Source organism: Mandrillus leucophaeus, unplaced genomic scaffold, assembly GCF_000951045.1.
Source record: "Mandrillus leucophaeus isolate KB7577 unplaced genomic scaffold, Mleu.le_1.0 Scaffold254, whole genome shotgun sequence".
In the NCBI taxonomy this organism is placed as follows: domain Eukaryota; kingdom Metazoa; phylum Chordata; class Mammalia; order Primates; family Cercopithecidae; genus Mandrillus; species Mandrillus leucophaeus.
The window spans coordinates 3,816,766-3,828,642 of NW_012102632.1; the positions used below are offsets into that span (position 1 = coordinate 3,816,766).

Genomic DNA, 11,877 nt, shown 5'->3' on the forward strand with positions numbered 1-11,877 from the left:
GAGGATTGTTTTGAGCCCAGGAGTTTGAGGCGCCTATGATCACACCACTGCAGCCTGAGCAACAGAGCAAGACCTGGTCTCAAAAAAAAAAAAAAAAAAAAAAAAAGGAAAAGAAAAGAAAACTGGTGAGACTATATTAATTCAAAAAAGGGGAAAAAAGAGATTATAAGAAATGAAAAGATGACCAGCTATTAGGGATAGACTGATGAAAAAGACAAGGCATCGCCCCATAAGCGTTAACTGTAGTAGGGGAAACTTGGAATAGACATACATAAACAAAAAAAGAAACACCAATGCCAGTGAGTATTATTTTGGAAAAGAACAGAGAACTCAAACGAAAACTGTGGTAGAGACACCTATTTTAGATTAGAGGTCAGCGAAGACCTTTTTGAAGAAGTGCCATTTCAGCTGAGCCCCAAGGGCTGTCACCTGAGGCAGGAGATGAGGGGCAGAATGTCCTGGAGAGACAGAACCAATTTCAAGAGTGAAAGCCCCAAATGGGGAAGAGCTGATCATAACAGGAGAAAGAGAAAGAAGACTGGCTGTGGCCAGTGAATGAGGATGGATAATCCCTTTTCTTCCCAATGGAAACACTGATGGCCATCATCTAACTTTTGCTGTATGAATTGAGAGCCTCGCCTTTTGATTTGGAACAGTTGCAAAGAGTTTAAGTGCAGTGAGTTTAGGTGAGAGCTCCCACAGGGAAGCCTGAGCTGGAAAGCGAGCCCACCCCATCTGTTCTAAGAACAGCAGAGCTCCTGAACTGCTCTTTTGTCAAGGTCATTCTTGCCATCAGGGCCCTGAGCATCCTGGGCTAACCAGAGTCACTCTTGCAGGTACCCTAGAAATCAGGTAGGGCAGCCTTGGTCTACAGACCAGTTTATTTGAATAAAAGGAGTTGAGGTTTCTTGGTTGCTTTCCAGAGGAGCTCAGTTGGAAGAGAGGTTTCCTCCCCTGGAAGGAGAAAGTCAGGGCTGGGACCCCAGGGAGGGGAGACAGATATCCCGGCCCTCAACACTTCTCTTCAGGACCGTGCTGCCAGGGATGGATAGCAAATAAGTGCATACGGCAGGGCATGGTGGCTCACGCCTGTAATCCCAACACTTTGGGAGGCCAAGGCAGGCAGATCATCTGAGGTCAGGAGTTCGGGACCAGCCTGGCCAACATGATGAAACCCTGCCTCTACTAAAAAATACAAAAATTAGCTGGGCGTGGTGGTGGGCACCTATAATACCAGCTACTAGGGAGGCTGAGGCAGGAGAATCACTGGAACCCAGGACGTGGGGGTTGTAGTGAGCCAAGATTGCTCCACTGCATTCCAGCCTGGGTGACAGAGTAAGAATCTGTCTCAAAAAAAAAAAAGTGAATGTCACACCAGGGCCAGACCCTTCCGATGGAAGAGAAAGGGAAGGGTCAAAGTCCCCATGAGTGTTAGCAACGTCCCCTGCCCCATATATCAATTCATTAAACAATCATTAAATGTCATCTTTATCAATGCCTACTGTGTATGTAGCACAGGGCTGGATATAGGAGCCTAGAGTCAAAGAATCAAGACCTAGATAGAGCCTTGGAGATCACTGACTCTGACCTACTTATCTCACAGAGGGGAAGCAGAGACCCAGAGAGGAAAGGGCTTTGCTTACATCTCTCACATGTGGGGTGGACTTGGGACAAGCCCTGCCTCCTGGTGCCCAGACCAGTGTCCTGCACCACAGCCCTGCTCTCCTCCATTGACTCCACCTCCACCTGCCTACGTCCAGTCTCCCTTACTGTTGGATTACGGCAGCTCTGTATACAGAAGACATGAGCCTCTTTCAGAATCCAGCTCTGTTCTGAGAATTTAAGAAGAAAAGAAGCTCCGGTGAAAAGCCTATTAGTTTCCTCTGCATGGAAACTAATACATATTTAACAGCGGAATTAAGTTCTGAACCTGCAGGAGCCAGGAGGAGAAATCTGAAATTTCCATCCACAGAGGATCCCAGTGCTTTCACTAAGCCCTGGCTGACTCCTCCAAACCTCAGAGGTAGAGACCAACTGGACCTAGAGCCACCAGGGAGTCGAGATAAGAACAGCTACATTTTGGCCAGATGCAGTGGCTCATGCCTACAATCCCAGCACTTTGGGAGGCCGAGGTGGGCAGATCACTTGAGGACAGGAGTTCAAGACCAGCCTGGCCAACATGGTGAAACCCTGTCTCTACAAAAAATACAAAAATTAGCTGAGTGTGATGAGATCCACCTGTAATCCCAACCACTCAAGAAGCTGAGGCAGGAGAATCACTTGAACTCAGGAGGCGGAGATTGCCGTGAATAGAGATCACACCACTGCACTCCAGTCTGGACATCAAAGCAAGACTCAAAAAACCAAAAAAGTCTCAAAAAAAAAAACCAAAAAAAAAACTACCTTTTACTGAGTGCTTACTAGGTGCCAGGCAATTTGCAATTGTTTCTTCTTTACTTCTCAGAGCAACTCAACAAGGTAGATACCAGCATTTCTCACTTCATACATGGGGAAACCAAGACTCAGAGAGATGTGGGAATTTACTCAGGGTCACACAGAGAGCAAGGAACAGAGCTAGCTGGATTTCCCTAAATTGCAGAACATCAGAAAGACTTGCCAGCACATTGCTAAACAGAGCCTCTCAAAATACATACCATGTGGATGTACATTTAGTGAAAGAAATGTTTACAGAGATCAAAGTTAAATAGCCCAAGAGAGATTTTAAAAATCATGTCTTTTGTACAGATAGAGCACAACAGTCAAAGACAGGCAGAGCTGGAGGCCCAGGGGGAAGTGCCCAGCAAGGCAGACACTGGGACTTTAGAGCCTCAGCCACCTTAGGCCTGGCGGCCCACCTCACTGCGAGCTGGACCATTGGTCCTGCTGGGTCCAAGTGACAGACTGGGCCTCAGATACCTCTGCTTTTTCACTCTTTTCTAGAACTTGTCTGGAAGGCTGTACAGCCAGAGAGAGAAACCATGACCCATGACCCATAGGGGTAGGATGACCACCACCGGTGTTTGCCTGAGGCTGTATCAGTGTTAGCAATGCCACGTGCCAGGAATTCCCTCAGTCCCAAGCAAACCGGATGCTTGATCACCCTGTCTGGGGTGGCCTGGCTTCCTCCTGGGACTCTGTCAGACTTAGAGAGGCAGGCTGTGACATCTTTTCCTGGTGTATCCTCAGACAGCAGCCTCCCTCCCTGGACCTCAATTTCCCCATCTCTAAAATAGGGGTATTTAGGCCGGGCATGGTGGCTCATGCCTGTAATCCCAGCACTGCCAAGGCAGGCGGATTGCCTGAGGTCAGGAGTTCGAGACCAGCCTAGCCAACATGGTGAAACCCCATCTCTAAAAATACAAAAATTAGCTGGGCATGGTGGTGGACACCTGTAGTTCCAGCTACTCGGGATGCTGAGGCAGGAGAATCATTTGAACTGGGAGGCAGAGGTTGCAGTGAGCCGAGATCGCACCACTGCACTCCAGCCTGGGTGACAGAACAAGACTCCATTTCAAAAAAACAAACAAACAAAAAAGGTGGAGGGACATTCAATAGCACCTCTGAGGATGCTTCTAGCTTACATGTTCCACAGTTTCTGAACCAATGTTTTGTTGATTAATGGCATGTTTTGGTCCCTTGCCTAAATTGCCAACTCCCCTGGGGCAGTGCTGAAAAAACAGTGACTACTAGATCCCTGCAGGGGTGGCCTCCTCCACTCCTTGCACACAGAGTCTTACTTTTTCCATTCTCTAAGCGTGTCATTTAAGAGATGATTATTCACGCCAGCCACAGCAAAAGGGCATTTAAAATGGAGCCCTGTTCCACTCCCCATGGAATTAAAAATGGGTTTACAGATCCCTGCTTACTTGACATTTTAATCAAGGAGTTAAGAGCAGAGAAACTTAAAGGGGAAAGGCCAAGAGCCAGGGTCACACACATTTCCATTTCAGCAAGGAATATTCCACTGCCCACTCCAGGCCAGAGGCTGTTGTGGGGGAGACACACAGACAGGAGAAGCATGGTCCCAGCTTCCAGAAGCTCCTGCTCAGCCCAGAAAGGGGGTGCCATGCCCGCAACGGATAGAACCAGAAGCACCCTGTGGCAGGTGCTCTTCAGGGCCCCCAGGAACCAGAGGAAACCTGAACAAGTGCATGACTTATCAATACAAACCTGCCATATCTGGCGGTCTAAAACATTATTTCCGCCATATCTGGGGATCTAAAACATTATTTCCATCAGGCCCAAACCACTGTCTGTGGAACCTGAGTGCTTTAAAAGAGGTGGTAAAAAATGCTTTGAGAGGCAAGAAGGCCAAAAAGGGAAGTGGGTTCTGACTCAGGGTGCTGAGTCTAGGGATCAGCAGCCAGGACAACAGAGCACCACAGTACCAGATACACAAGGGACTTTGGGAACAAAAGAAAACCTCCCACCCAGCAGGGCAGGGCAAGACTGGCATTCCAGGCAGAAGGAACAGCGGGAAGTGGATTTGCTCAGGGCACAGGCATGAGGGGTGTGGCCAGAGAAGACTGGAGAGGGAGTCTGGGCCATGCCAAGGCTATGGGGGAGACAAAGGATTCTGGGCTTTACCTTGCTTCTCAAAGTTCATGCTTCTCAGAATGGGGCTCTCCACAGTGCTACTCAGGATATAGCTGGAATATCTTCCAAGAGCATCAGTCACTTGAGGATGGGGGAAGGGGATCATTCTTTTTTATTATAAAATAAACTTGTGAACAGTAGGCAGCAGACAACCAACTAGACTACTTTTGAAGACAAAACTCAAGATTTTGGCTGGGCATGATGGCTCATGCCTGTAATCCCAGCATGCTGGGAGGCCAAGGTCGGCGGATCACTTGAGATCGGGAGTTCAAGACCAGTCTGGCCAACATGGTGAAATCCCGCATCTACTAAAACTATAAAAATTAGCTGGGCGTGGTGGTGCTCACCCATAATCCCACCTACTCGGGAGGCTGAGGCAGGAGAATCGCTTGAGCCCGGAAGGCAGAGGTTGCAGTGAGCTGAGATTGTGCCATTACACCCCAGTCTGGGCAACAGACCAAGACTCCGTCTCAAAAAAAAGGAAAAAAAAATTTTTTTAAGGCATGCTTCACTCACAACCGAAGGCACAGCCCAGAAGTGACTGTGCTCATGCTTTCTCCTCTGTGCCACACTACCTCTACTGCAACCAGAGCCACTTTCACCTTCACGCTGTCTGTCCTTCCCACTCAACTAGCCTCCATGAGCCCAAAACCTCTGCTGTGGCTCCCTGTTAGACCATGTGGGGCCACTCCCATACTTCTAATCTTGGGCTGGACTTCAATATATTTTTTTGGAGGTGGGGGGACACAATTCAATGCACAATAGCATCTTCTTTCAAATATGGTTGTCAATCTTGGGGTTCATGTTATCTACAACTACCTCCCCAGCCCCCTTAATAACTCTAGGTATTCTCATCCCTCGTAAGTGCTCACTCTTCTCTCTTCTGTCTTCAGCCTCTTCTGTTCTACTGGTTCATTCCCACAAGTACCTAAAGAGCCACCTGCTTCTCTTACAACCCTACGGCAACTTCCCATTGTCTTTCTCTATCCCAGGTCATGTTGAAAGGGCTGTCTGCATTTGCAGTCCCAGCTCCTCGGCTCCCATGTGCGGACATTGCAGACTCTTCTCCTCACCTCCCACCTATTCCGCCAGCTGCTGTGATCTGGTTTTCCCTGCCCTGCCTCTCCCATCCTGTCCTGGGAGGTTGGAATTCAGCCAGGAGTGGCCTTATATCAGTCAGTGGTCAAGACTCCGTTTCTCAGAGAGTATCTTGAAGCTTTTGCTGCAAACCCAAGTCCACCCTCCTCAAGCAACCCCCACAAATCCAAAAGTCTCTAGGACAACCTCTATTCAGATAAAACAACTGTTGACCGGACATGGTGGCTCACACCTGTAATCTTAGCACTTGGGGAGGCTGAGGCACATGGATCTCCTGAAATCAGGAGTTTAAGACCAGCCTGGCCAACATGGTGAAACCCCATCTATACTAAAAATACAAAAATTAGCCAAGTGTGCCTGTAGTCCCAGCTACTCGGGAGGCAGGAGAATCGCTTGAGCCCAGGAGGCGGAGGTTGCAGTGAGCCAAGATAGCACCACTGCTCTCCAGCCTGGGTGACAGAGTGAGACTCCATCTCAAAAATAAATAAATAAATAAAATAGAATAAAACAACTGTAGAAAGTAGCAAGCCATCAGTAATCTCCACATTTACTTGAATCATTTCTGTCTTGATTAACTCCAGTCTGATAACTCTTATTAAAGGCAAAGCAGGGTGGGAGACCTGGGATTGTCTCTCAGCTCTGTTGTTGATTGAGTGCATGCCACTCCTCTGCTTGAAGCCTCAGTTTGCTCCTGCAGGAGGTGGGAACAATAATGAGATCCAGCTCCCAAAGATGCTATGAGGATGAACTGAGATGATGACATAAAGGGGAATGTGGCAGGCTGAACAAATGTGAGTGCCAGAGAAGACTCAGGCCAGCTGGCCCATTCCTCAAGAGCTTGGATTTTAGGAGCAACCTTCTGGAATCTAGGCGAGGCTTTGGCAGACCCTGCTCAGACTAAGGGAATGAGGAAAGAGACCGAAGACAGCATCATACACAGGCGAACTGGAGAATGAGAATGTACCTTGCAGAGTGCACTCACATATTGGTTATTTATTGAGAACCTATTGTATAAGCAATTCAAGCAAAAGTCAGACACACGTTGACAGTTCATAATTGAAGAGAAGACATGAAAACATACTCAGCATTCAGGTTGCTATACCTCACAGGCAAAGCACTGTGCTGGGGGAGCCAGGTAGGCCAGAGGAAGTGCAAGGTCCCCGGGAGTGGAGAGTAAGAGCCACAATACAGACAGAGAAAGGGCACAGGGCACACGGGAGTAGAGCAGTGGGCACAAAGTGGGAATACAAGGGCCCCCAAGAGAGTAGGCTGGGGCTAAGGAAAGGACTAGAACATTTTTTTCTTTTCTTCTTTTTGAGACAGAGTCTCTCTCTGTCGCCCAGGCTGGAGTGCCGATCTCAGCTCACTGCAGCCTCCACCTCCTGCGTTCAAGTGATTCTCGTATCTCAGCCTCTGGTGTATCTGGGGTTACAGGCGCCTGCCACCATTCTCAGCTAATTTTTATATTTTTAGTAGAGACGGGGTTTCACCATGTTGGCCAGGCTGGTCTTGAATTCCTGACCTCAGGTGATCCACCTGCCTTGGCCTCCCAAAGTGCTGAGATTACAGGCGTGAGCCACCGCGCCTGGCCAGGACTAGAACATTTCTGCCTGAGGTTCCAACACCTGGAAGAGTCCACAGAGGGGGAGGAGTGAGGTGGAATAGAAGAAAAAGAAAGGCTCAGCGGCTGTCCTGTCTGAAGGGCAAAAGACAAAGGTGGTCAGAGTCAGGAGGGGCTCTGCGCTAGCGAGGCTGTGTGACTTAGGGTGGGGAGCTCAGAGAAGCAGCCTGCCCTCTTTGGGAGAGAATTCAGCACAGAAAGCTTGACAGGGCCTAGCCTGCAGAAGCCTGGCTGCTGTGAGAGGTGGGGGACACCTTTGTGAGCTGAAGATGCTCTTTCAGATACCCACCCACCTTTGCCCTCCTGGAGGGGCTGCAGGAGTCCGAGGGCTGCCCCTCACACCCCTCCCCCATTTGCCACTGAGGGGACTGGGATGTGCTGGGATGAATGACAATAACAGACATGCTTACGATTTACTCAGGACATCGCTTCTCACCCTCCTTCCCTCCTCTGCAGCATCTGACACCAACACCAACCCAGCTGCCATTCATTCATTCACCCAGAGCATCTATTCTTTTCCCAGGTGCCTGGCTCCTTTGTGGCCTCTGTGCACCAGGATATAAGTTCTTATTTGGCCTTTTAGAGCACTTTGCTCCCCTTCTTGGCACTTGGCAGATGAGCCATTAGTGATTATGAGTTTGGAGCCCGGCACAGTGGCTCATACCTGTATCTAAACACTTTTTGAGGCCAAGGTGGGAGGATTGCTTGAGCCCAGAAGTTCAAGACAAGTCTGGGCAACATAGTGAGACTCTGTCTAAATACAAAATAAAATAAAATAAGGTAAAATAAGGCAGGAGGCAGTGGCTCACCCCTGTAATCTCAGCACTTTGGGAGACCGAGGCGGATGGATCACCTGAGGTCAGGAGTTCAAGACCAGCCTGACTAACATGGTGAAACCTTGTCTCTACCAAAAATACAAAATTAGTTGGACGTGGTGGTGCATGCCTGTAATCCCAGCTACTAGGGAGGCTGAGGCAAGGGAATCACTTGAACCTGGGAGACGGAGGTTGCAGTGAGCCAATATCACACTGTTGCATTCCAGCCTGGGCAACAAGAGTGAAATTCTGTCTCAAAAATAAATAAATAAAATACAAATAAAGAAAATAAAAGCTGGGCATGGTGTTGTGTGCCTGTGGTCCCAGCTACTAGGGAAGCTGAGGTGGAAGGATCACTTGAGCCCAGAAGGTCTAGGTTGCAGTGAGTTGTCATTGTGCCACTATATCCAATCTGGGCAACAGAGACCCTGCCTCAAGGATGAAAACAAAAACAAAACAAATGAAAAACCCCAAGAGTTTGGACTTCAGAATCAGGGAGCTGTGAATTGAAACACTTGCTATGCCATCTTATAAGCTGTGTGACCATGGGCAATTTCATAACCTCTCTGAGCCTCAGTTTCTTCCATACAGCATAAATAATATGATGCACTAAAAACACTTGTGAAGATTAAACATACATGAAGTGCTGCACCTGCCTCATTGTCAAGTGCTCAATAAATGCCAGCCCATGGCTCTTTTACAAACTTTGGGGGGTTTTTTTTGGTTTTTTTTTTTTTGAGACAGAGTCTCGCTCTGTTGCCCAGGCTGGAGTGCAGTGGCATGATCTCGGCTTACTACAAGCTCTGCCTCCCGAGTTCACACCATTCTCCTGCCTCAGCCTCCCAAGTAGCTGGGACTACAGATGCCCGCCACCACGCCCGGCTAATTTTTTTTGTATTTTTAGTGGGGACGGAGTTTCACTGTGTTAGCCAGGATGGTCTCTATCTCCTGACCTCGTGATCTGCCTGCCTTGGCCTCCCAAAGTGTTGAGATTACAGATGTGAGCCACTGTGCCCGGCCCTGGGGTTTGTTCTTTCCTTCAGAAACCTCATGTACTCTGCATTTTTCTGCATGCATTTCCTTTGTGTCTCTCTTCTCTGCATTCATTGACTACTCACTCTTCCAGCCACCCTATCCAGACCATCTTCTCTGTGTAACCCTATGCCTTCCTTTAGAGGCACACCAGAGACCCATGTCCACACTATAGAACAGTTCCCAGAGGACTCAAGAGCACAAGCTCAGAGCTGGGCGCACAGTCCAGTACTAGCAATATGTGTATTTATTTGATCTTCCCCTCTTAAGAGCCAGTCCTCTTCTGGGTGAACAACCTGATGCTTTTATAACAAAAGCCAGTAAAATTTCACCCTGGCCTTGATAATAGAAAACATTCAGAAACTAAAAGTTCAATATTTTCTAGGATCTCAACTTTGTGGCAAGAAATGACCCAAAAACAATTTGTGCGTAAAGAGTAATTAGAAAAGAATACAGAGTGGGTAAAAACCACTGATCTGAAAAATGCACAAGGAACTCAACTTTTCTCATTTTATAGATGAGGAAACTGGGGCTCAGAGAGGCAAAGTTACCTGCTTAAGGTCACAGAACAAGGCAGAGCAGGGGCTTCTGACCAGGCTGACTCCAAGTTGAATGCCTTTGCCTCCAGACCCTGCTGTCCACTATATGGTGTTTATGGAGTAACTGGTGTAGCTTTCTGCAATATTCTTCAAAGAGAATGGTTTTAGAAGTGACTGTTGGCCGGGATCAGTGGCTCACCCTGTAATCCCAGCACTTTGGGAGGCTGAGGTGGGTGGATTACTTGAGGTCAGGAGTTTGAGACCAGCCTGGGCAACATGGTAAAACCCCATGCCTACTAAAAATACAAAAATTAGCTGGGCGTAGGCCAGGAGCAGTGGCTCACGCCTGTAATCCCAGCACTTTGGGAGGCCGAGACGGGCAGTTCACAAGGTCAGGAGATCAAGACCATCCTGGCTAACATGGTGAAACCTTGTCTCTACTAAAAATACAAAAATTAGCCAGTAGTAGTGGTAGGCGCTTGTAGTCCCAGCCACTTGGGAGGTTGAGGCAGGAGAATTGCTTGAACCGGGGAGGCGGAGGTTGTGGTGAGCCAAGATTTCGACCCTGCATTCCAACCTGGTGACAGAGCAAGACTCCATCAAAAAAAAAAAAAAAAAAAAAGTGACTTTTGCCCTGGGCTTCTATTTAATAAGGTATTCTTTCTTTCTTTTTCTGGGGGTGGGGGACAGGTTATCACTTTGTCACCCAGCCTGGAATGCAGTGACATGATCTTGGCTCACTAAAACCTCTGCTCCCAGGTTCAAGTGATTCTCCTGCCTCAGCCTCCCTAGTAGCTGGCATTACAGGCAGGTGCTGCCATGCCTGGCTAAGTTTTGTAATTTTTTTTTTTTTTTTTTTTTTGAGACAGAGTCTTGCTCTGTTGCCCAGGCTGGAGTGCAGTGGCAGGATCTTGGCTCACTGCAACCTCTGACTCCCGAGTTCAAGCGATTCTCCTGCCTCAGCCTCACGAGTAGCTGGGACTACAGGTGCCCATCCCAACACACCTGGCTAATTTTCATTTATTATTATTTTTTGAGATGGAGTCTCGCTCTGTCACGCAGGCTAGAGTGCAGTGGCAGGATCTTGGCTCACTGCAACCTCTGACTCCCGAGTTCAAGCGATTCTCCTGCCTCAGCACTCTTTTCATTCTTTGGACTGGTTCTAACTCAGCGGATGGGCTGCAGGAAGATAGGAGAAAGCATTAGTAGGGGACTCTTCTCCCTTCTATTGCTCCCACGAAACACGTGCCCCTGCACTTGAGGGAGAAATGAGCTACAAATGACTCACTTCATTTTTTTTTTTTTTTTTGAGACAGAGTTTTGCTCTTGTTGCCCAGGCTGGAGTGCAATGGTGCGATCTTGGCTCACTGCAACCTCCACCTCCTGTGTTCAAGCAATTCTCTTGCCTCAGCCTCCCGAGGAACTGGGATTACAGGCATGCACCACCATGCCCGGCTAATTTTTGTATTTTTAGTAGAAACGGGATTTCACCATGTTGGCCAGGCTGGTCTTGAACTCCTGACCTCAGGTGATGCACCGGCCTTGGTCTCCCAAACGGCTGGAATTACAGGTGTGAGCCACCGTGCCCGGCCATGACTCACTTTAAAAAGAACACCAAGAAAGGCCAGGCATGGTGGCTCAGACGCCTGTAATCCCAGCACTTTGGGAGGCCGAGGCTGGTGGATCACGAGGTCAAGAGATCGAGACTATCCTAGCCAACATGGTGAAACCTGTCTCTACTAAAAATACAAAAATTAGCTGGGCATGGTGGCATGCACCTGTAGTATAGTCCCAGCTACTCAGGAGGCTGAGGCAGGAGAATTGCTTCAATCCAGGAGGTGGAGGTTGCAGTAAGCCGAGATTGTGCCACTGCACTCCAGCCTGGCGACAAAGTGAGACTCAGTCTCAGAAAAAAAAAAAAAAACCAAGAAAAATAATCAAGGTTTAGAGCTACCTGTGAACCACTGCATTCTCTTCTTTCTTTATCTTTTAAATGTTTCCTGACTCCTAGAACTGACACTGTGTTTTCTTCTTTCCAAAAATGTAACTTTCCTTTTAAGTAGACAACCACTATGATAGGAGCTAAGATTCTTCAGTCTGGAGTACTTTGAAGGAATAATAGTATCGCCCACACCAAGTGGTTCAGGCACTCTTATTCCATCAGGCACTAGCTATG

At 48.2% G+C, this 11,877-nt stretch overlaps 1 protein-coding gene across 1 annotated transcript in view; it reads right to left on the reverse strand.

Annotated features, from left to right (window-relative positions):
• Window positions 1–4,702, reverse strand: part of MORF4L1 (mortality factor 4 like 1) — a 55,517-nt gene extending 50,815 nt beyond the window's left edge. Inside the window, exon 1 of the mRNA XM_011983724.1 lies at window positions 4,588–4,702. Coding sequence (XP_011839114.1) covers window positions 4,588–4,702 — 115 coding nt within the window. The remainder of the gene's footprint in view (window positions 1–4,587) is intronic.
• Between the last annotated feature and the right edge of the window lie 7,175 nt (window positions 4,703–11,877).